General features: G+C 56.1%; 1 protein-coding gene across 8 annotated transcripts in view; it reads right to left on the bottom strand.

Moving 5' to 3' along the window:
* The window catches only part of LOC139232706 (polyamine-transporting ATPase 13A3-like), a 99,812-nt gene that overhangs the window by 39,280 nt on the left and 37,392 nt on the right, over positions 1–23,140 (bottom strand). For 6 of the 8 annotated variants that reach the window (XR_011588079.1, XM_070863186.1, XM_070863185.1 and 3 more), the window contains 10 exons: positions 22,224–22,397; positions 18,333–18,490; positions 15,954–16,142; positions 14,744–14,805; positions 13,557–13,713; positions 10,655–10,762; positions 9,190–9,352; positions 7,255–7,375; positions 5,437–5,561; positions 1,829–1,998 (listed from right to left, as the gene is read on the bottom strand). Coding sequence is in view for 7 of the 8 variants with exons in the window: in XM_070863186.1 (XP_070719287.1) it covers positions 1,829–1,998; positions 5,437–5,561; positions 7,255–7,375; positions 9,190–9,352; positions 10,655–10,762; positions 13,557–13,713; positions 14,744–14,805; positions 15,954–16,142; positions 18,333–18,490; positions 22,224–22,397 (1,427 nt within the window). In the remaining variant the exon portion in view is untranslated. The remainder of the gene's footprint in view (positions 1–1,828; positions 1,999–5,436; positions 5,562–7,254; positions 7,376–9,189; positions 9,353–10,654; positions 10,763–13,556; positions 13,714–14,743; positions 14,806–15,953; positions 16,143–18,332; positions 18,491–22,223; positions 22,398–23,140) is intronic. The other 2 variants (XM_070863188.1, XM_070863190.1) reach the window with 2 other exon arrangements.

The following is a 23,140-nucleotide window of genomic DNA, read 5'->3' as shown; positions in this document are numbered from 1 at the left end:
CGGGGTTAGATACAGAGGAAAACTCCCTCTACACTGTCCCATCAAACACTCCCAGGGCAGGTACAGCACGGGGTTAGATACAGAGTAAAGCTCCCTCTACACTGTCCCATCAAAACCTCCCAGGGCAGGTACAGCACGGGGTTAGATACAGAGTAAAGCTGCCTCTGCACTGTCCCAAGACACTCAGAAGACCGCCCTCTGCTGGACTGATACGAGATTTCCATTAATTGCACCAACTTAAGTCTTCAGCAAACCTAAAAATTTAGCAATGAGAAATCACCCTTTACACTTGTTTTCAGATATCAGGGCGTAGGAACCTTTAAACAGTGTGGACTTTGGGTAACGGACCAGGCTGCAATAAAGTGCTCCGACCAGGTACAACGGATCCACTTTTAACAACTTAGTCAAACTTGTTGACTTCGACAGTATTACACACGGACAGTTAAGACAAAGTGCAGTCAGATAAAGCAGGTTTGATGGACGGGGCTACTTGAACCAGGGTGCACAGCCGCAAGTCATAGAATCATAGAATTACAGCATTGTCGGAGGCCATTCGGCCTGTCGAGCCCGTGCCGGCTCTGTGCAAGAAAGACTTGCACAACCACCAGATATCCCAAAATACTTTACAAACAATGAAGGACTTTTGAAATGTAGTCACTGTTGTAATGTGGGAAACACGGCAGAAAGTTTCAGCACAGCAAGCTCCCAAAAACCAATATGATAATGACCAGATAATCTGTTTTAGTGATGTTGATTGAGGGATAAATATTGGCCCCAGGACACCGGGGAGAACTCCCCTGCTCTTCTTCAAAATAGTGCCCTGGGATCTTTTACATCCACCTGAGAGAGCAGATGGGGCCTCGGTTTAACGTCTCATCTGAAAGACGGCACCTCCGACACTGTGGCATTCCCTCAGTACTGCCCCTCCGACAGTGCGGCGCTCCCTCAGTACTGCCCCTCCAACAGTGCGGCGCTCCCTCAGTACTGCCCCTCCGACAGTGCGGCGCTCCCTCAGTACTGCCCCTCCGACAGTGCGGCGCTCCCTCAGTACTGCCGCTCCGACAGTGCGGTGCTCCCTCAGTACTGCCCCTCCGACAGTGCGGCGCTCCCTCAGTACTGCCGCTCCGACAGTGCGGTGCTCCCTCAGTACTGCCCCTCCGACAGTGCGGCGCTCCCTCAGTACTGCCGCTCCGACAGTGCGGCGCTCCCTCAGTACTGCCCCTCCGACAGTGCGGCGCTCCCTCAGTACTGCCCCTCCGACAGTGCGGTGCTGTACAGTCGGAGAATTCATTGCTGAGAGAGCACCGCACTGTCGGAGGGGCAGTACTGAAGGAGCGCCGCACTGTCGGAGGGGCAGTATTGAGGGAGTGCTGCACTGTCGGAGGTGCCGTCTTTTGGATGAGTCGTTAAACCGAGGCCCCGTCTGCTCTCTCAGGTGAACGTAAAAGATCCCACGGCCACTATTTCGAAGGAGAGCAGGGGAGTTCTCCCCGGTGTTCTGGGGCCAATATTTATCCTTCAACTGACATCGCAAAAACAGATTATCTGGGTCATTATCACCTTGCTGTGTGTGGGAGCTTACTGTGCATAAATTGGCTGCCGCGTTTCCCTCATTACAACAGTGACTGCACTCCAAAAGTACTTCATTGGCTGTGAGGCGCTGTGGGACGTTCGGTGGTGGTGAAAGGCGCTATATAAACGCAAGTCTTGCCATTTGTAATGTCTGATCCAGACTGGGGATTGAGCTGCCCGTGTTTGCAGTGTTTTAATTTTGGCTTCTCCCATCATTCCCTGTGCTGAGCGAGAAGGGGGCGATAAAGGGCCTGACCTGCGGCGATCCCCGGAGTTCCTCTCTGTGGAAAGGTGTGACGGTTCTCCAGGTCACCGTGGCCTCGGAGGCTGCAGTGGGCAGTTTGGCCTTGACCCGGATGATGCGTTCGGTCAGCCCGATCATCCCCGACTCTTTGGCCACCTGGATGGCAGTCAGGGTGCTGTCACCTGGACAGAGGGCCGGAAAACTCGAGTTAGTCGTTGGCAAGAACGTCAGCTTCCCTTCCCTCTCTGCCCCTGTTACCTCTGGTGTCCCTCGAGGGTCTATCCTTGGGCCCCTCCTATTTCTCATCTACATGCTGCCCCTCGGCGACATCATCCGAAAACACGGAGTCAGTTTCCACATGTACGCTGACGATGCCCAGCTCTACCTCTCCACCACTTCTCTCCACCCCTCCACAGTCACTAGATTGTCAGGCTGCTTGTCCAACATCCAGCTCTGGGTGAGCAGACATTTTCTCCAATTGAATATGGGGGAAGACCGAAGCCATTGTTCTCGGTCCCCGTCACAAACTCCGTTTCCCCAGCCACTGACTCCCTCCCTCTCCCCAACTCCTGTCTGAGGCTGAACCAGACTGTTCACAACCTCGGTGTCATGTCTGACCCTGAAATGAGCTTCCGGCCACATATCCCGCAGCATAACTAAACCCGCCTATTTCCCACCTCCGTAACATCGCCTGTCTCCGCCCCTCCCTCAGCTCATCTGCTGCTGAAGCCCTCATCCGTGCCTTTGTTACCTCCAGACTTGACTTTTCCAACGCACTCCTGGCTGGCCTCCCACATTCTACCCAGAGGTGATCCCAAACTCGGCTGCCCCATGTCCTAATTCGCATCGAGTCCTGTTCACCCATCACCCACTGTGCTCGCTGCCCCGTGTCCTAACTCGCACCGAGTCCCACTCACCCATCACCCCCTGTGCCCCGTGTCCTAACTCGCACCGAGTCCCACTCACCCATCACCCCCTGTGCTCACTGCCCCGTGTCCTAACTCGCACCCAGTCCCACTCACCCATCACCCCCTGTGCTCACTGACCCCGTGTCCTAACTCGCACCGAGTCCCACTCACCCATCACCCCCTGTGCTCACTGACCCCGTGTCCTAACTAGCACCGAGTCCTGCTCACCCATCACCCCCTGTGCTTGCTGCCCCGTGTCCTAACTCGCACCGAGTCCCGCTCACCCATCACCCCCTGTGCTCGCTGCCTCGTGTCCTAACTTGCACCGAGTCCCACTCACCCATCACCCCCTGTGCTCATTGCCCCGTGTCCTAACTCGCATCGAGTCCCACTCACCCATCACTCTCTGTGCTCGCTGCCCCGTGTCCTAACTCGCACCGAGTCCCGCTCACCCATCACCCCCTGTGCTCGCTGCCTCGTGTCCTAACTCGCACCGAGTTCCACTCACCCATCACCCACTGTGCTCGCTGCCCCGTGTCCTAACTCGCACCGAGTCCCACTCACCCATCACTCTCTGTGCTCGCTGCCCCGTGTCCTAACTCGCACCGAGTCCCGCTCACCCATCACCCCCTGTGCTCGCTGCCCCGTGTCCTAACTCGCACCGAGTCCCGCTCACCCATCACCCCCTGTGCTCGCTGCCCTGTGTCCTAACTCTCACCGAGTCCCACTCACCCATCACCCCCTGTGCTCGCTGCCCCGTGTCCTAACTCGCACCGAGTCCCACTCACCCATCACTCTCTGTGCTCGCTGCCCCGTGTCCTAACTCGCACCGAGTCCCGCTCACCCATCACCCCCTGTGCTCGCTGACCTACATTGGCTCCCGGTTAAGCAACGCCTCGATTTCAAAATTCTCATCCTTGTTTACAAATCCCTCCATGGCCCTCGCCCCTCCCTATCTCTGTAATCTCCTCCAGCCCCACAATCCCCCGAGATCTCTGCGCTCCTCTAATTCTGCCCTCCTGACCATCCCTGATTATAATCACTCCACCATTGGTGGCCGTGCCTTCTGTTGCCTGGGCCCCGAGCTCTGGAACTCCCTCCCTAAACCTCTCCGCCTCTCTCCCCTCCTTCAAGACGCTCCTTAAAACCGACCTCTTTGACCCAGCTTTTGGTCACCTGCCCTAATTTCTCCTTATGCGGCTCGGCGTCAAATTTTTGTGTCTATAATACTCCTTGGGACATTTTACTACGGTAAAAGTGCTACATTAATACAAGTTGTGGTTGTTGAAAGGTTGCGACCCATCGGAATTAGTTGCAGCTCCAACAACACTCGAGAAGCTCGACACCATCCAGGACAAAGCAGCCGCTTGATCGACACTCTACCCACCACCTTCAACACTCACTCCCTCCACCACCGGCGCCCCCTGGCTGCAGTGTGTACCATCGACAAGATGCACTGCAGCAACTCGCCAAGGCTTCTTTGGGGGGGCTGGGGGCAGTGGGGAGGGGGGAGGGAAGTGGGGGGAGATTGGGAGGTGGGGGGGCGGGGAAGAGGTGGCGGGGGGAGAGGTTGAGGGGGAGGGGAGAGGTTGGGGGGGAAGAGTTCGAGGGGGGGAGAAGAGGTTGGGGGGGAAGAGGTTGAGGGGGAGGGGAGAGGTTGAGGGGGGGAGAGGTTGAGAGGGGAGAAGTTGGGGGGGAAGAGTTCGAGGGGGGGAAGAGGTTGAGGGGGGGAGAGGTTGGGGGGGGGAAGAGGTTGAGGGGGAGGGGAGAGGTTGAGGGGGGAGAGGTTGAGAGGGGAGAAGTTGGGGGGGGAAGAGTTCGAGGGGGGGAAGAGGTTGAGGGGGGAGAGTTTGGGGGGAGTGGAAGAGGTTGAGGGGGAGGGGAGAGGTTGAGGGGGAAAAGTTTGAAGGGGGGGGAAGAGGTTGGGGGGGAGAGGTTATGGGGGGGGAAGAGGTTGAGGCGGGGAAGAGGTTGAGGGGGGAGAGGTTGGGGGGGAAGAGTTGGGGGGGGGAAGAGGTTGGGAGGGGTGTGTGGGGGGAAGAGTTGGGGGGGGTGGAGAGGTTGGGGGGGGGAGAGTTCGGGGGCGGAGGAGGTTATGGGGGTGGTTGAGGGGGGAGAGGTTGAGGGGGGAGCGGTTGAGGGGGGAAGAGGTTGAGGGGGGAAGAGGTTGAGGGGGGAAGAGGTTGAGGGGGGAGAGGTTGAGGGGGGAGAGGTTGAGGGGGGAGCGGTTGAGGGGGGAAGAGGTTGAGGGGGGAAGAGGTTGAGGGGGGAAGAGGTTGAGGGGGGAGAGGTTGAGGGGGGAGAGGTTGAGGGGGGAGAGGTTGAGGGGGGAGAGGTTGAGGGGGGGAGATTGAGGGGGGGAGATTGAGGGGAAGAGATTGAGGGGGAGAGATTGAGGCGGGGGGGGAGATTGAGGCGGGGGGGAGATTGAGGGGGGGGGGGAGATTGAGGGGGTGGAGATTGAGGCGGGGGGGAGATTGAGGCGGGGTGGGGGGAGATTGAGGGGGGGTGGGGGGAGATTGAGGGGATTGCGGTGATGCCTCTGATGACTGAACAGCCACGATGTGCAGCCGTACTCCAGCAAGCTTGTGACACAGGATCGGGAGTGAGCGGGAGCGGGGGTGGGGAGGGGATTGGAATTGGGGTATAACATGCCGCACCCCACCCCCCCTAATCGGCCCCCGCTGACACAGTCCCCCCCCGCCCCCATACCTGTGATCATCACCACTCGGATCTCCGCCTTCAGCAGCTCGCTGAAAACCATCGAGGTGACTTTCTTCAGCTTGTTCTCCAGGATCACCAGGCCGGTGAAGGTCATGTTCTGCTCCACAAACTCCCTGAAACACACAGACAAGACAGACCAGGCGGCTTTGTGCCCGCTGCTCTCTGCAAGCTGCGAGTTACACTGCGGCCCGGGAGGTCCACAGGGGCTGTTCCCCCCTCACTGCCAGCCCCTCGCCCAATGCCCATTCCAGCGGACGGTGACGGGGAGCAGGGGCCCCTGACTCATTCCTCGCCCGGGGGGTGGGGGGGGGGGTAAAGGGGGAAAAGACGGAATGCGGTGCCCACCGACAGGTGGAGCTCCGCTAACCCGGAAGAGATTGGGGATGGAACCAGGGGCCGAGCGGGCCTGAACGGCTTGTTACAGCGGAAGTCGCCTGGGCCTTGACGTTTCTCCGCACTGCTTGCAGCCTCCTGGCCGACTGTGGGCACACAGCCCAGCACAAGGCTGCTAACACACGCTGCCTGCAGTCAACACAGAGCAGCCATCAGCACGACATGCACGGGGCATTCACACGCCAACTAAGACAAAGGTCCTCGACCAGCCTGCCCCCGCCACACAGCACTGCCCCCCCCGGTTATCAAGATCCATGATGAGACCTCGGGAGCCTACTGTCAGCAAGGGTAGACCTTGATGGCGAAGTCCAACACCCCCTCCAGCGCCCCAGTGCAGTCTTCGGTGGCCTGAGGAAAAGAGTGTTTGAAGACCAGGACCTCAAACCCAGCACCAGCTCATGGTCGACAGGGCAGTCGTGATACCCGCCCTCCTGTATGCTTCAGAGACGTGGACCATATACAGCAGGCGCCTCAAAGCATTGGGGAAATACCACCAGCGCTGTCTCCGCAAGATCCTGCAAATCCATTGGCAGGATAGACGCACCAACGCCAATGTTCTCTCGTTCAGGCCAACAATCCCAGCATCGAGGCATTGAACTCGCTCAACCAGCTCACATGGGCGGCCCACATTGTCCGCATGCCCGATGCTAGACTCCCGAAACAAGCGCTCTACTTGAAGCTCCGTCAGGGCAAACGAGTCCCAGGGGAGGGCAGAGAAAACGCTTCAAGGACACCTTCAAAGCCTCCTTCAAAAAATGTAACATCCCCACCGACTCTTGGGAATCCCTGGACGAAGACACACGCACACACACACGCGTGCGCGCACACACACACACACGCACACGCGTGCGCGCACACACACACACACGCGTGCGCGTGCGCACACACACACACACACACACGTGCGCACACACACACACACACACGCGCACACACACGCGCGCACACACACACACGCGCGCACACACATGCACACACACACATACGTACTCACACGCAAGCGCACACACACACATACATGCACACGTACATACACACACGCACACGCACATGCACACGTACATACACACACACATGCACACACACACGTACACACTCACACGCAAGCGCGCACACAAACACACACACACACACACACACGCACACACTGCTCACCGGCTCCTCCATTGTCAACGCGCACGGAAATTTAAAGGGACCGCGCATTAAAAGAAACAGGCCACGCAGAACAAAACGCAGTTTACAGGGAACGCTGTCCCCGACACGCCCGCTCACCAACACACACACACACTCCAATAACTCTCACCAACCATGCCACTGCACACCACCCACACCAACACACACTCAGTCCCAGTGCAGTGACACACACCGAATCGCGCTCACACTGTTCTGTGCGTTCCCACTGGTCACACTCACCTGTTGACGTTTTTTATGTCCGATTCCTTGAGCGCACCTTTGAATTCCCGGAACGCTAGTCCAATGACGCGGTAGCCGCACTGCGTGAAGCTCTCCATCACCTCCAGAAAATCATCGGGCACTGCTCGGAGAATCGGCAACGTTACACCAAGAACACGGCACCAACAACCGCCGCTATGTCACTCAGATCAGTCTGCGAGGGGCCAGAGAGAGGGGAGGAGACAAAGGAGAGCGGGAAAGAGAGAGAACAAAGAGGAAGGGGAACGGCAGAGAGAAAAGGGGCAGAAAAAGAGAGACTTGGAGAAACGAAGGGGAGGAGGAGAGGACGCGGACAGAGAAATTAGGAGAGAGAAAGAGGGAGGGGAGGAAGAGAGAAGGAGAGAGCAAAAGATAGAGAGAGATGAAGGGAGAGTGAAAGTGAGAAAAGGAGAGGAAAATGGTAGGCAAAAGAGAGACGATGGGGAGGAGATATGGCAGAGAGAGAAACAGAGGAAAGGAGGGAGAGGGAAAGAAAGACAGAGAGAGAAGCAGTATATGGTGAGCACGAGGAGCACAGGAACAGGAGGAGGCCCATTCAGCCCCCCCGAGCCTGTTACACAGGAACAGGAGGAGGCCCATTCAGCCCCTCGAGCCTGTTACACAGGAACAGGAGGAGGCCATTCAGCCCCTCGAGCCTGTTACACAGGAACAGGAGGAGGCCCATTCAGCCCCTCAAGCCTGTTACACAGGAACAGGAGGAGGCCCATTCAGCCCCTCGAGCATGTTACACAGGAACAGGAGGAGGCCCATTCAGCCCCTCGAGCCTGTTACACAGGAACAGGAGGAGGCCCATTCAGCCCCTCGAGCCTGTTACACAGGAACAGGAGGAGGCCCATTCAGCCCCTCGAGTCTGTTACACAGGAACAGGAGGAGGCCCATTCAGCCCCTCGTGTCTGTTACACAGGAACAGGAGGAGGCCCATTCAGCCCCTCGAGCATGTTACACAGGAACAGGAGGAGGCCCATTTAGCCCCTCGAGCCTGTTACACAGGAACAGGAGGAGGCCCATTCAGCCCCTCGAGCCTGTTACACAGGAACAGGAGAAGGCCCATTCAGCCCCTCGAGTCTGTTACACAGGAACAGGAGGAGGCCCATTCAGCCCCTCGAGCCTGTTACACTGGAACAGGAGGAGGCCCATTCAGCCCCTCGAGCCTGTTACACAGGAACAGGAGGAGGCCCATTCAACCCCTCGAGTCTGTTACACAGGAACAGGAGGAGGCCCATTCAGCCCCTCGAGCCTGTTACACAGGAACAGGAGGAGGCCCATTCAGCCCCTCGAGCCTGTTACACAGGAACAGGAGGAGGCCCATTCAGCCCCTCGAGCCTGTTACACAGGAACAGGAGGAGACCCATTCAGCCCCTCGAGCCTGTTACACAGGAACAGGAGGAGGCCCATTCAGCCCCTCGAGCCTGTTACACAGGAACAGGAGGAGGCCCATTCAGCCCCTCGAGCCTGTTACACAGGAACAGGAGGAGACCCATTCAGCCCCTCGAGCCTGTTACACAGGAACAGGAGGAGGCCCATTCAGCCCCTCGAGCCTTTCCTGCCATTCAATGAGATCAGGGCTGATCTGTATTTTAACCCCATTTACCCGCCTCGGTTCCGTAACCCTTAATACCCAACAAAAATCGATCAACCTCAGTTTTGAAATTTCCAGTTGACCCCCGGTCTCAGCAGCTTTTTGGAGGAGAGAGTTCCAGATTCCCAGGGCCCTTTGTGTGAAGAAGTGCTTCCTGACATCACCCTGAATGGCCTGGCTCTCATTTTAAGGTGACGTCCCCTTGTTCTGGACCCCCCCACCAGAGGAACAGTTTCTCTCTCTCTCTCTCTCTCTACCCTATCGCCCTCTTCGAATCTCGTGCAGTTTCACTCAGATGGATGGCAACGTGCTCCTACCTGACTCCTTGGTACACAGTTTGACTATTGTCTCTGGGGCGCCTTTGCAGTACGCCACCAGGCTCTGCTCATCCAGGTTCTTCGCAATCACTGTCATCCGCTGCAGGGCCGAGGAAAAGGGAAACTGCCGGAGAATCCCGATCCCAGAGCGAAAACGGCAAATCTGGAAAAGAGGACAGGAGAAGGTATTCAGGCGAGAGTGAGAGAGAGGAGGGGGTAGAGAGAGGAGGGGGTAGAGAGAGGAGAGGGTAGAGAGAGGAGAGGGTAGAGAGAGAGAGAGCGAGAGGAGAGGGTAGAGAGAGAGAGTGAGGAGAGGAGGAGCGAGAGAGAGAGAGAGGAGGGGGTAGAGAGAGGAGAGAGAGAGGAGAGGGTAGAGAGAGAGAGAGAGGAGAGGGTAGAGAGAGGAGAGGGAGAGGAGAGGGTAGAGAGAGAGAGAGGAGAGGGTAGAGAGAGGAGAGGGTAGAGAGAGGAGAGGGTAGAGAGAGGAGAGGGAGAGGGAGAGGAGAGGGTAGAGAGAGAGAGAGAGAGGAGAGGGTAGAGAGAGGAGAGGGTAGAGAGAGGAGAGGGAGAGGAGAGGGTAGAGAGAGAGAGAGAGAGAGGAGAGGGTAGAGAGAGGAGAGGGAGAGAGAGGAGAGGGTAGAGAGAGGAGAGGGTAGAGAGAGGAGAGGGTAGAGAGAGAGAGAGCGAGAGTTGAGGAGGAGCGAGAGAGAGAGAGAGGAGGGGGTAGAGAGAGAGAGGAGGGGGTAGAGAGAGAGGGGAGAGGGTAGAGAGAGAGAGAGCGAGAGTTGAGGAGGAGCGAGAGAGGAGAGAGGAGGGGGTAGAGAGAGAGAGGAGGGGGTAGAGAGAGAGGGGAGAGGGTAGAGAGAGAGAGAGAGAGATGAGAGGGTAGAGAGAGAGAGAGAGAGGAGAGGGTAGAGGGAGAGAGAGGAGGGTAGAGAGAGGAGAGGGTAGAGAGAGAGAGAGCGAGAGTTGAGGAGGACCGAGAGAGAGAGAGAGGAGGGGGTAGAGAGAGAGAGAGGAGGGGGTAGAGAGAGAGGGGAGAGGGTAGAGAGAGAGAGAGAGAGATGAGAGGGTAGAGAGAGAGAGAGAGAGGAGAGGGTAGAGGGAGAGAGAGGAGGGTAGAGAGAGGAGAGGGTAGAGAGAGAGAGAGAGAGACAGAGACAGAAGTGGACAGAGAGAGAGTGAAAAAGTGACAGAGGCAAGAGAGGACACAGAGAGAATGTCAGGGGCAACGAGAGAGAGACAGACAGAGGGACAGAGAGAACCAAAGAGAGGCAGACAGTCAGAGAATGATACACTGAAGTCAGAGACAGAAAGTGACAGAAAGAGAAGGACTGGTGGAGACAGAAAGAGACAAATGAGGTCAAAAACAGAGAGAAAGTGTGAGTCGGAGTTGAAAAGGCAGTGGTTAAGGAGTGCGCTGCTCCAGTGGTGCAGTGTGCCAGGGAGAAGCCATTGCACTTACCAGACTGGTAGTGCTGGTGTCGCTGGTGATGTTTCGGGTCGGTTTAACAATAATCAGCGGGTTGGCCCGTTTCACACGCCTTGCCTGGGAAATCATTTCCTCCAGAACCTGCAAGGGACAATCGCAATAAAGATTCTGGCCCTGAATGAGACCCTCTGTCCTTTCAGCAGTCAGAATGCTCACCAATGGAAACGATCCTTCACCATTTACCCACAGGAAGGACCCCGGGTCTCACTCGCCCCTTAACTACTCCAACGCACTCCTGGCCGGCCTCCCACATTCTACCCTACCTAAACTAGAGGTGATCCAAAACCTGTGTCCTAACTCGCACCGAGTCCCGCTCACCCATCACCCCCTGTGCTCGCTGCCCCGTGTCCTAACTCGCACCGAATCCCGCTCACCCATCACCCCGTGTGCTCACTGCCCCGTGTCCTAACTCGCACCGAGTCCCGCTCACCCATCGCCCCCTGAGCTCGCTGCCCCGTGTCCTAACTCGCACCGAATCCCGCTCACCCATCACCCCGTGTGCTCACTGCCCCGTGTCCTAACTCGCACCGAGTCCCGCTCACCCATCACCCCCTGTGCTCACTGCCCCGTGTCCTAACTCGCACCGAGTCCCGCTCACCCATCACCCCCTGTGCTCGCTGCCCCGTGTCCTAACTCGCACCGAATCCCGCTCACCCATCACCCCGTGTGCTCACTGCCCCGTGTCCTAACTCGCACCGAGTCCCGCTCACCCATCACCCCCTGTGCTCACTGCCCCGTGTCCTAACTCGCACCGAGTCCCACTCACCCATCACCCCCTGTGCTCACTGCCCCGTGTCCTAACTCGCACCGAGTCCCGCTCACCCATCACCCCCTGTGCTCACTGCCCCGTGTCCTAACTCGCACCGAGTCCCACTCACCCATCACCCCCTGTGCTCACTGCCCCGTGTCCTAACTCGCACCGAGTCCCACTCACCCATCACCCACTGTGCTCACTGCCCCGTGTCCTAACTTGCACCGAGTCCCACTCACCCATCACCCCCTGTGCTCACTGCCCCGTGTCCTAACTCGCACCGAGTCCCACTCACCCATCACCCCCTGTGCTCACTGCCCCGTGTCCTAACTTGCACCCAGTCCCACTCACCCATCACCCCCTGTGCTCGCTGACCTACATTGGCTCCCGGTTAAGCAGCGTCTCGGTTTCAAAATTCCCATCCTTGTTTACAAATCCCTCCATGGCCCTCGCCCCCTCCCTATCTCTGTTATCTCCTCCAGCCCCACAACCCCCGAGATAGCTGCACTCCTCTAATTCTGTCCTCCTGACCATCCCTGATTATAATCGCTCCACCATCGGTGGCCGTGCCTTCTGTTGCCTGGGCCCCAAGCTCTGGAACTCCCTCCCTAAACCTCTCCGCCTCTCTCTCCGCCTTAAAGACGCTCTTTAAAACCTATCTCTTTGACCCAGCTTTTGGTCACCTGCGGTAATTTTTCCTTATGTGGTTCGGTGTCAAATTTATTTGCTTTGTCTTATAACACCCCTGTGAAGGGCCGTGGTTCGTTTTACGTTAAAGGCGCTATATAAATACATGTTGTTGTTGTTGATGGCTGGTTGCCCCTCCCACAAGAAGGTCCCCGGGATCCACTGACTGCTCCTCCTCTCTCAGTGCCACTCCCACTCACCACCTCACTGTTACTGCTCCCGGAGTGCAGGAAAGGCTGGTCCCCAAGCCAACTGTAATGTATCTTCTTTGTGGGTTCTTTGATTAAGAATCCATAGCAACACATTGCTATTAAGAACTAGTTGGTTTATTAGCAAAAGATTTAACAATCACACGACACATTACCAGTTCATCCACCAGGCTCACAACCACCTGCCCCATCCCCCGAACCCAACTGGCTGGGGTTTTATTGAGTCTTGTGAACATCACGTGACTGGCTAAGCCACTCCCAACTCAACAGCTCTACAACTGTTTTGGTAGAACCATAATCAAGTGCCCCCCCCTGATTAAAGGGGGGGAAGGCACTAAAAACTGACACATTAAACAAATTCAAACTTCTGACATTAAACTTAAATCAAATTAAAATTTGGTTGCCGGGGCGTGATGATGCACTCCAGTCCCTCCGGCGCCCACCTCCCGCGGAAGGCCGCGAGCGTACCGGTGGACACCGCGTGCTCCATCTCCAGGGACACCCTGCTCGGATGTAACTGCGGAAGAGAGGCAGGCAGTCGGGCTGAACGACCCCCTCGACCGCCCGCTGCCTGGACCGGCTGATGGCCCCCTTGGCCGTGCCCAGGAGCAGTCCTATGAGGAGGCCCTCGGACCTACCCGCTCCCCTCCGCACAGGGTGCCCAAAGATCAGGAGCGTGTGGGACTGAAGTGCAACTGTAATTTGAGGAGCAGCCCCTTCAAATAATGGAAGAGGGGCTGCAACCCCGCACACTGAACGTACCCGTGGAACACGGACTCCTCCAGATCAACAGCTCTACAAAGCTGTGAGCGTACATTACACTAATCCAATTCGCCAGTCTCCCACTACCCCCGACCGCCCCACCCCCCCATCCCCCCACAAGCCCCAATTCCCCCCGACCCCCATCCACCCTCTCTCCTCAAACACTCCGGCTCCCGGCCCCCATTCCCAGGCCCCTCTCTTTCTCCCGCCTGGCTCCCGATTGTTACCCGAAACTCCAGGCGGTTCGGGAGCAGCCGGTGATGTAACGGAGTTGGGGAGGGGACAGTACCCAGGGGTTCCGTGTCCCATTCCCGGAGACTCTGCACCCCGCCCCGGGAGGTCTCCGGCTCCGGGTGGGGTTGTCCACCCTCGGTGCCAGGCCTGTGGTTGGAGGGGGGGGGGGGTCACGTGATTCGACCGGCCCTCAGACCCTCAGTCTGGCCCACTGATCTGAAGCAATACTCACCCAGTTGGTGGCTCGGAATATGGTCAAATCCAGCGGGTCTCCCTGCAGTGTGGTCTGGGAAGAGGCCAGGGTCAGGGAATGGCAGGTTGCCATGGCAGCCAGCACCTCGTCCTCATTGAAGACTTGCATCTTCAGGTCCTCGTTACTGTAGACAAAGCTGAGGAGTGAGCAACAGACAGTCAGAGAGAGGCAGGAGCTGCTGATCGGGCACGTGTGGATTAGTGGGGTCTGTTTACAGATTGTCAGCTGGGGGTCAGTGCGTAACTCTCTCTCGCTCGCCTGAGTCAGAAGGCCGAGGGTTCAAGTCCCACTCCAGAGACTTGAGCACAAAATCTAGGCTAACACTCCCAGTGCAGTGCTGAGGGAGCCCCGCACTGTCGGAGGGGCAGTGCTGAGGGAGCGCTACACTGTCGGAGGGGCAGTACTGAGGGAGCACTACACTGTCGGAGGGGCAGTGCTGAGGGAGTCCCGCACTGTCGGTGGGGCAGTACCGAGGGAGCGCCGCACTGTCGGAGGGGCAGTACTGAGGGAGCCCCGCACTGTCGGAGGGGCAGTACTGAGGGAGCCCCGTACTGTCGGAGGGGCAGTACTGAGGGAGCACCACACTGTCGGAGGGGCAGTACTGAGGGAGCCCCGCACTGTCGGAGGGGCAGTACTGAGGGAGCCCCGTACTGTCGGAGGGGCAATACTGAGGGAGCCCCGCACTGTCGGAGGGGCAGTACTGAGGGAGCCCCGCACTGTCGGAGGGACAGTACTGAGGGAGCGCCGCACTGTCGGAGGGGCAGTACTGAGGGAGCGCTGCACTGTCGAAGGTGCTGTCTTTCGGATGAGATGTTAAACTGAGGCTCCGTCTACTCACTCAGGTGGACATGAAAGATCCTGCAGCTACTATTTCGAAGAAGAGCAGGGGAGTTCACCCTGGTGTCCTGGGCCAATATTTAACCCTCAAACAACATCACTAAAACAGATGATCTGGGTCATTATCACATTGCTGTTTGTGGGAGCTTGCTGTGCGCAAATGAACTGCCGCGTTTCCCACAATACAACAGTGACCGCGCTCCAAAATGCACTTTATTGGCTGTAAAGCGCTTTAAGGCAATGGCGAAAGTCTCAGTACAGGTACGAGTCTGTCTATTTCTAGGGGACCTGTGGATCAGTGAGGTCAGGTTACTTTCCAACGTACTCACTTTTTATTTTTTGCTCGAACGACGCCGAATAAATCCATTCCGTTCTCCGTCAAGGTCCCGGTCTTTAAAGAAACAGAAATGGTGTTGAACGTTGGAGATAGTCTCACTGCAGTGGACGGTACGGATGTGGTGGATTTTATACTGCGCCCGCCGCCCACGGGCAAGCTGTCAGAACCTACCGGGTAAGTTAACAATCGATATACCGCGCAGACCACGAACAACGCTGCCAACGTTTACCGGCTCTACTGGACAGGCATCTGAGTAGCCCGCCCTACGCTGCCGGGGTCCTTACACAAATATGCAGATCGGGGTCTGATGTCACCGAGATCTGATGATGTCACCGGGTGCGATGATGTCACCGGGCGTGATGATGTCACCGGGTGTCACCGGGTGCGATGATGTCACCGGGTACGATGATGTCACCGGGTACGATGATGTCACTGGGCGCGATGATGTCACCGGGCGCGGTGATGTCACCGGGTACGATGATGTCACCGGGTCCGAGGATGTGATCGGAATCGATTATGTCATCGGAATTCAATGATCTCATTGGGCTTCCGGTGCAATTTTAAACCGACCTGCTCCGTCCCTGACAGAAGGCCCGTCAGATAGAGCCGTTCAGGGCAAGCTTATTTACTCTCCTTTGTGAGGCTAGGGATGCTCCACCGAGCTCCACACGCAAGGTCGAGGCACCCATACCCCCACAAAGCCCCACCTCCCCACCGCGAGACGCCCCAGAACCACTCTTCCTGCCGCAGCACTGTCAGAAGGGCAATATTGAGAGAACGCCGCAATGTCGGAGGGGCAATACTGAGGGAGCACCGCACTGTCGGAGAGGCAGTACTGAGGGAGTGCTGCACTGTCGGAGGTGCCGTCTTTCGGGTGAGACGTTAAACCGAGGCCCTGTCTGCTCTCTCAGGTGGGCGTAAAAGATCCCAGGGCACTATTTCAAAGACGAGCAGGGGAGTTCTCCCCGGTGTTCTGGGCCAATGTTTATCCCTCAACTAAAATCACTGACAAAAAGGAGATTAACTGGTCATTATCACAATGGCGTTGTGGGAGCTTGCTGTGCGTAAATTGGGCTGCCGCCTGACCTACAATAGAATAGTGACCACACTTCAAAGAAAGCATGTCATTGGCTCTATCAGCAGTGATGGGGATGGAGGGTGTCGGCAAGGGGGAACCAGGAAACAAACGCCATCGAACGCACCTTGTCAAAGCAGACGAGATCGAGCTGTCCGCACAGGTTGATGCGATGTGGACTGATGCAATAGATACCCCGTCTCTTCAAGCGCCTCTGTGCATAAACCACACCCACTGTCACCGCGGCTGGCAGCGCTGGTGGAACCACGATGGTGATCACATCAAAGGCCTTCAGAAGGATCTCTGGAATGGGCTCCTGTGAAAGGTAATGGGAACTCTGCAGGATCACACCTTAAAAAGGGCCCAGGACGCGAACGGAAAAAAACGACGCACTGGATTTCGCCTTCAGTTTCAGTATTGGCTCAGTGGGCAGCACACTCGTCTCTGAGTCAGGGGGTTGTGGGTTCGAGTCCCACTCCAGGGGCTTGAGCACAAGAATCTAGACTGACACTCCCAGTGCAGTACTGAGGGAGCGCCGCACTGTCGGAGGGGCAGTACTGAGGGAGTGCCGCACTGTCGGAGGGGCAGTACTGAGGGAGCGCTGCACTGTTGGAGGGGCTGTACTAAGGGAGTGCTGCACTGTCGGAGGGGCAGTACTGAGGGAGTGCCGCACTGTCGGAAGGGCAGCACTGAGGAAGTGCCGCACTGTCGGAGGGGCAGTACTGAGGGAGCGCCGCACTGTCGGAGGGGCAGTACTGAGGGAGTGCCACACTGTCGGAGGGGCAGCACTGAGGGAGCGCCGCACTGCGCTGTCGGAGAAGTAGCACTGAAGGAGTGCCGCACTGTCAGAGGGCAGAAATTCCTCCTCGTCTCAGTTCTAAATGGCCGACCCCTTATTAGAAACATAGAAAATAGGTGCAGGAGTAGGCCATTCGGTCCTTCTAGCCTGCACCGCCATTCAATGAGTTCATGGCTGAACATGCAACTTCAGTACCCCATTCCTGCTTTCTCGCCATACCCCTTGATCCCTCGAGTAGTAAGGACTTCATCTAACTCCTTTTTGAATATATTTAGTGAATTGGCCTCAACAACTTTCTGTGGTAGAGAATTCCACAGGTTCACCACTCTCTGGGTGAAGAAGTTTCTCCTCATCTCGGTCCTAAATGGCTTACCCCTTATCCTTAGACTGTGACCCCTGGTTCTGGACTTCCCCAACATTGGGAACATTCTTCCTGCATCTAACCTGTCTAAACCCGTCAGAATTTTAAACGTTTCTATGAGGTCCCCTCTCATTCTTCTGAACTCCAGTGAATACAAGCCCAGTTGATCCAGTCTTTCTTGAAAGGTCAGTCCCGCCATCCCGGAAATCAGTCTGGTGAACCTTCGCTGCACTCCCTCAATAGCAAGAATGTCCTTCCTCAAGTTAGGAGACCAAAATTGTACACAATACTCCAGGTGTGGCCTCACCAAGGCCCTGTACAACTGTAGCAACACCTCCCTGCCCCTGTACTCAAATCCCCTCGCAATGAAGGCCAACATGCCATTTGCTTTCTTAACCACCTGCTGTACCTGTATGCCAACCTTCAATGACTGATGTACCATGACACCCAGGTCTCATTGCACCTCCCCTATTCTGAGACTGTGACCCCTGGTTCTCAATTCCCCAGCCCGGGGGAAACATTTTCTCAGCATTAACTCTGTCAAGACCCTTAAGAATTTTGTATGTTTCAATGGGATCACCTCTCATTCACGTGATTGCACTAGGGAGGGTGAAGAGAAGATTTACGAGGATGTTGCCACGACTGGAGAATTTTAGCGATGAGGAAAGATTGGACAGGCTGGGGTTATTTTCTTTGGAACAGAGGAGGTTGAGGGGAGATTTAATGAATGTGTATAAAATTATGAGGGATAGAGTGGATAGGATTGACCTATTTATTTTAGCAGAGAGGTCAATAACCAGGGGCGCATAGATTTAAAGTAATTGGTAGGCGGTTTAGAGGGAATTTGAGACCATAAGAACACAAGAAATAGGAGCAGGAGTCGGCCATTCGGCCCCTCGAGCCTGCTCCGCCATTCAATAAGATCACGGCTGATCTGATCTTGGTCTCAACTCCACTTCCCCGCCCGCTCCCCATAACCCTCGACTCCCTTATCGTTCAAAAGGAGGACAATTTTTTTTTCACCCAGAGGGCGGTGGGGGTCTGGGGGTCTGGAACTCACTGCCTGGAAGGGTGGTAGAGGCAGAAACCCTCCCCACATTTAAAACGTGCTTGGAAGTGCGCCTGAAGTGCCGTAACCTGCGACCTCTATCACCTAGAAGGGCAAGGGCAGCAGGCGCATGGGAACACCGCCAGCTCCGAGCCCTACAGGGCTACGGACCGAGAGCTGGAAGGTGGGATTTGGTCGGATGGTGTTTGTCGGCGGGCGCGGACACGATGGGGGCCGATGTGGCCTGTTTTGCGTGCTGTAAATCTCTGTGATCCTGTGATAAGGCAGCTGCACTCACCCCGCGGATGGAGCTGATGATGATGGTGTACACAAACCCCACGACCGCCGCCAGCACCAAACAGACGACAAAGCGCTTGGCGTCTCGGAAGAGCTTGAAGTCGACGGGCCGGGGGAAGAGGATGGACCGGACCAGCTGCCCTTTGGTCGTGAGAAAGCCTGGCGATGAAGGGAAAAAAAAAAAGAGGGTGAAATGACACTGAGCCGTTAGAGAGAGACGCTTTCGCAGCTCGCGAGAAAGGACCTCTGAAATTCAAAACACTGTGGCCACAAGAGTGGGTCAGAGGCTGGGTATTCTGTGGCGAGTGTCTCACCCCCTGAGCCTTTCCACCATCTACAAGGCACAAGTCAGGAGTGTGATGGAACACTCCCCACTTGCCTGGATGAGTTGCAGCTCCAACAACACTCGAGAAGCTCAACACCATCCAGGACCAAGCAGCCGCTTGATCGACACGCTACCCACCACCTTCAACACTCACTCCCTCCACCACCTTCAACACTCACTCCCTCCACCACCTTCAACACTCACTCCCTCCACCACCTTCAACACTCACTCCCTCCACCACCTTCAACACTCACTCCCTCCACCACCGGCGCCCCCTGGCTGCAGTGTGTACCATCTACAAGATACACTGCAGCAACTCGCCAAGGCTTCTTCAGCAGCACCTCCCAAACCCGCGACCTCTACCGCCTAGAAGGACAAGGGCAGCAGGCCCATGGGAACACCACCACCTCCACGTTCCCCTCCGAGTCACACACCATCCCGACTTGGAAATATATCGGCCATTCCTTCATCGTCGCTGGGTCACAATCCCGGAACTCCCTCCCGAACAGCACTGTGGGAGCACCTTCACCACACGGACTGCAGCGGTTCAAGAAGGCGGCTCACCACCACCTTCTCGAGGGGCAATTAGGGACGGGCAATAAATACCGGCCTTGCCAGCGACGCCCACATCCCAGGAACTAATTTTTTAAAATAGAGAATGCTGCAAACACTCATTAGCGATGAGGAAAGATTGGATAGGCTGGGGTTGTTTTCTTTGGAACAGAGGAGGCTGAGGGGAGACCTGATTGAGGTGTATAAAATTATAAGGGGCCTGGATAGAGTGGATAGGACGGACCTGTTTCCCTTAGCAGAGGGGTCAATAACCAGGGGGCATAGATTTAAAATAATTGGGAGGAGGTTTAGAGGGGATTTGAGGGGAGATTTCTTCACCCAGAGGGTGGTGGGGGTCTGGAACTCACGGCCTGAAAGGGTGGTAGAGGCAGAAACCCTCACCACATTAAAAAGTACCTGGATGTGCACCTGAAGTGCCGTAACCTGCAGGGCTCCGGACCGAGAGCGGGAAAGTGGGATTAGGCTGGTGCGGACACGATGGGCCGAAATGGCCTACTTCTGTGCTGTGAGTTTCTATGATTCTATGATTCAAGGTCAGGCAGGATTTGTGGAGAGACAGAGACAGAGACAGAAACAGAGAGAGAGAGAGCGAGAGAGAGAGAGACAGGGAGCGAGACAGAGACAGAGTGAGAGACAGGGAGAGAGCGAGAGACAGGGAGAGAGCGAGAGAGAGAGAGAGAGAAGGAGAGAGACAGACCGAGAGAGAGACTGAGGGAGAGACAGAGAGAGCTAGAGACAAAGAGACTGAGAGAGAGACAGAGAGAGCAAGAGACATAGAGCGAGAGACAGAGAGCAAGAGACAGAGAGAGACAGAGAGAGAGAGAGAAAGAGAGTGAGAGAGAGAGAGAGAGAGAGACGGAGAGAGAGAAGGAGAGAGAGACAGGGAGAGAGACAGAGAGAGAGAGAGAGAGAGTGAGAGAGAGAGAGAGAGACAGAGAGAGAAGGAGAGAGAGACAGAGAGAGAGACAGAGAGAGAGAGAGTGAGAGAGAGAGAGAGAGAGAGACGGAGAGAGAGAAGGAGAGAGAGACAGAGACGGAGAGAGAGAGAGTGAGAGAGAGAGAGAGAGACAGAGAGAGAAGGAGAGAGAGAGAGAGAGAGAGAGACAGAGAGAGAGAAGGAGAGAGAGACAGAGAGAGAGACAGAGAGAGAGAGAGACAGAGAGAGAGAGAGTGAGAGAGAGAGAGAGAGACAGAGTAAACGCTTCAAGTCTGTGGCCTGTCGTCAGAACTTGGGTTTTTACTTCACATTTGCAACATCCACAGTGTATTACTGACATCGAGAAAGGATATCTTGTTTTATTTTTCTCCTGAAGGGTTGACTCTCACTGGGGTATGGCTTCCACAGACACCAGCTTCCCTCCGGCACTACACGCAAGCAGCCACTCCTGGCGCGCGAGTCTAGACACCCGTGCAGGCTATTCCACCGCCAAGCACCTCGCAGTCCTGTCCCCCCCCTACATCCGATCACCAGACACGGCCCACTCGACACTGAGCAGGAACAGCAACGCCGGCTGATTTCTCCTCTTCCTATCCCAGGGGGGGGTCCGAGAACCAATCATAGCCCCTACTGTTGACCCCTTGGTTGAGATCAGCCAACTAAGGACACAGCAGGGGTTAAAGCTAGGAACTGTATCACGCTGCCTTCGGCCTCTTTGCCATTGGGGTGGGGGGAGGGCGCTGCGATCCCGCTAACTTCTGTCGATGCCTGTGGTATCAGTCATCATCATAGGCGGTCCCTCGAACGAGGATGACTTGCTTCCACAAGGGTTCACAGGTGTTTCGATGAAGGACCCGATGTTCCAGGTCCTGAACTCCAGTTGAGGGGGTGGAAGATGCCTGTGCGTGGATTGTTTTTTAGCGTGTGGTGGTCGTTGCACACAAGCCCCCACAACTGCAAAGAATACTGTACATCCCTCATGCACCCAGTCGCCCATCAAACACGCCCAGCCATGGGAGAGTCCCGTTCAAAATCAGGAGGCTTTGATTTCAGCCTGGCATCTTTGCACCAGCAGGAACACCCAACACTGGCGTTAGGAGCAGGAGTTGGCCATGCAGCCCCTCGGACCTGCTCCACCACTCAATTCGATCATGGTTGATCTGCACCTCACAGCTCCAGCACAGACCGGCCGATCCAGGCCGACTTGAACAAACTACCACCAACCTGTCTCAAATCCAGGAGGCCATTCTGGGCCGTCGCTGAAGCCCTTCAGCGATCTCCCCTCGGCCTTGATGACCGAGGGTGAAACGCTCGGAAGAACTGCGACACACGGAATGGATTCCTTATAGGAGGGACCCCGCAGTACAACCTGAAGGATCAAACCTCCCTCACAAAACCGCCTCAGAACCGGTCACGGTCGATGCTGCCGGCTTCTCCATCGGTGGAAGATTAAAGCCTCCCCGTCATGCGACTGCGGAGCTCCTAATCAGACCCTGGAGCACTTCATCGAGTGTTCTGTCCTCAGAGGGAATTCACAGGCAGCCTGCAGGATAGCCACGCTGTTACACCGGGAGCTTTGGCCCGGATATCCGACTTAGATATTGGCGTTTGCGACTAACAGAAGCTCAATCTGCCCGCCTCTGCTCTATATCCCTCACCCAACAAAAATCTCAGTTGTAAAATTTCCAATTGACCCCCGGCCTCAGCAGCTTTTTGGGGGAGAGAGTTCCAGATTCCCAGGGCCCTTTGTGTGAAGAAGTGCTTCCTGACATCACCCTGAACGGCCTGGCTCTCATTTTAAGGTGACGTCCCCCCCTTGTTCTGGACTCCCCCCACCAGAGGCAATAGTTTCTCTCTCTCTACCCCGTCAACTCCTTTAAACCCCTCGATTAGATCGCCCCTCAACCTTCTACACTCGAGGGAACACAAGGCCCAGTCTGTGTGACCTGCCCTCGTCATTTAACGCCCCCCCCCCCCCACCCCCTCGCCCCGGTATGGCCCTTGGGTCCCACTGATCTTTCCCGCTCCGCGGTGGGACAGGAGGGACGAGGCCTTACCCGTGCGAATCACAACAGCTTTTGCATAGTGCTCGTAGGGCCGGACCTGGATGATCAGCGTCCCACAGAACAGCACGTGGCGCTTGTAGTCCTCCAGCCGGAAGATCGGGTCGTTGTAGTTCCCGGCTTCACAAATATCGGGCAGCGGGGTCTTGGTCACCGGCACGCTCTCTCCTAGACAGGATCCGTAAATATACACGGTCAGGGATTCCCCCCAATGTATTATCTGACCTGTGCTCGCTGACCGACATTGGCTCCTGCCCCGGCAACGACTCGATTTCAAAATTATCATCCCTTTTTTCAAAAGCCTCCATGGCCTCCCCCCTCCCGATCTCTGTACCCTCCTCCTCCTCTTCCTCCAGCGCGATTTATAACCTTGGCATCCTATTTGAACCCGAGTCGAGCTCCAGAACCCATATCGGCTCCATCTGCAAGACCTCCACCTCCGTAACATCGCCCGACTCGGCCCCTACCTCAGCTCATCCGCTGCTGAAGCCCTCATCCGTGCCTTTGTTACACACACACACACACACACACACACAAATACACTCACAACCCACACATACATACACATATACACACACATGCTCTCACACACACACAAATACACTCACACACCCACACATACATACATAAATACACTCACACACCCACACATACATACACACGCTCTCACACACACACAAATACACTCACACACCCACACATGCATACACATATACACACACGCTCTCACACACACACATACACATATACACTCACACACCTACACATACATACACATATACACACACACACTCTCACACACAAATACACTCACACACACACATACACATATACACACACACACGCTCTCACACACACACACAAATACACTCACACACACACACATACACACACACATGCTCTCACACACA

The sequence above is a fragment of the Pristiophorus japonicus genome, chromosome 20 (assembly GCF_044704955.1).
Source record: "Pristiophorus japonicus isolate sPriJap1 chromosome 20, sPriJap1.hap1, whole genome shotgun sequence".
In the NCBI taxonomy this organism is placed as follows: domain Eukaryota; kingdom Metazoa; phylum Chordata; class Chondrichthyes; family Pristiophoridae; genus Pristiophorus; species Pristiophorus japonicus.
The sequence above is the reverse complement of the archived record's forward strand: the minus strand, read 5'-3'. Positions and strand labels throughout refer to the sequence as shown.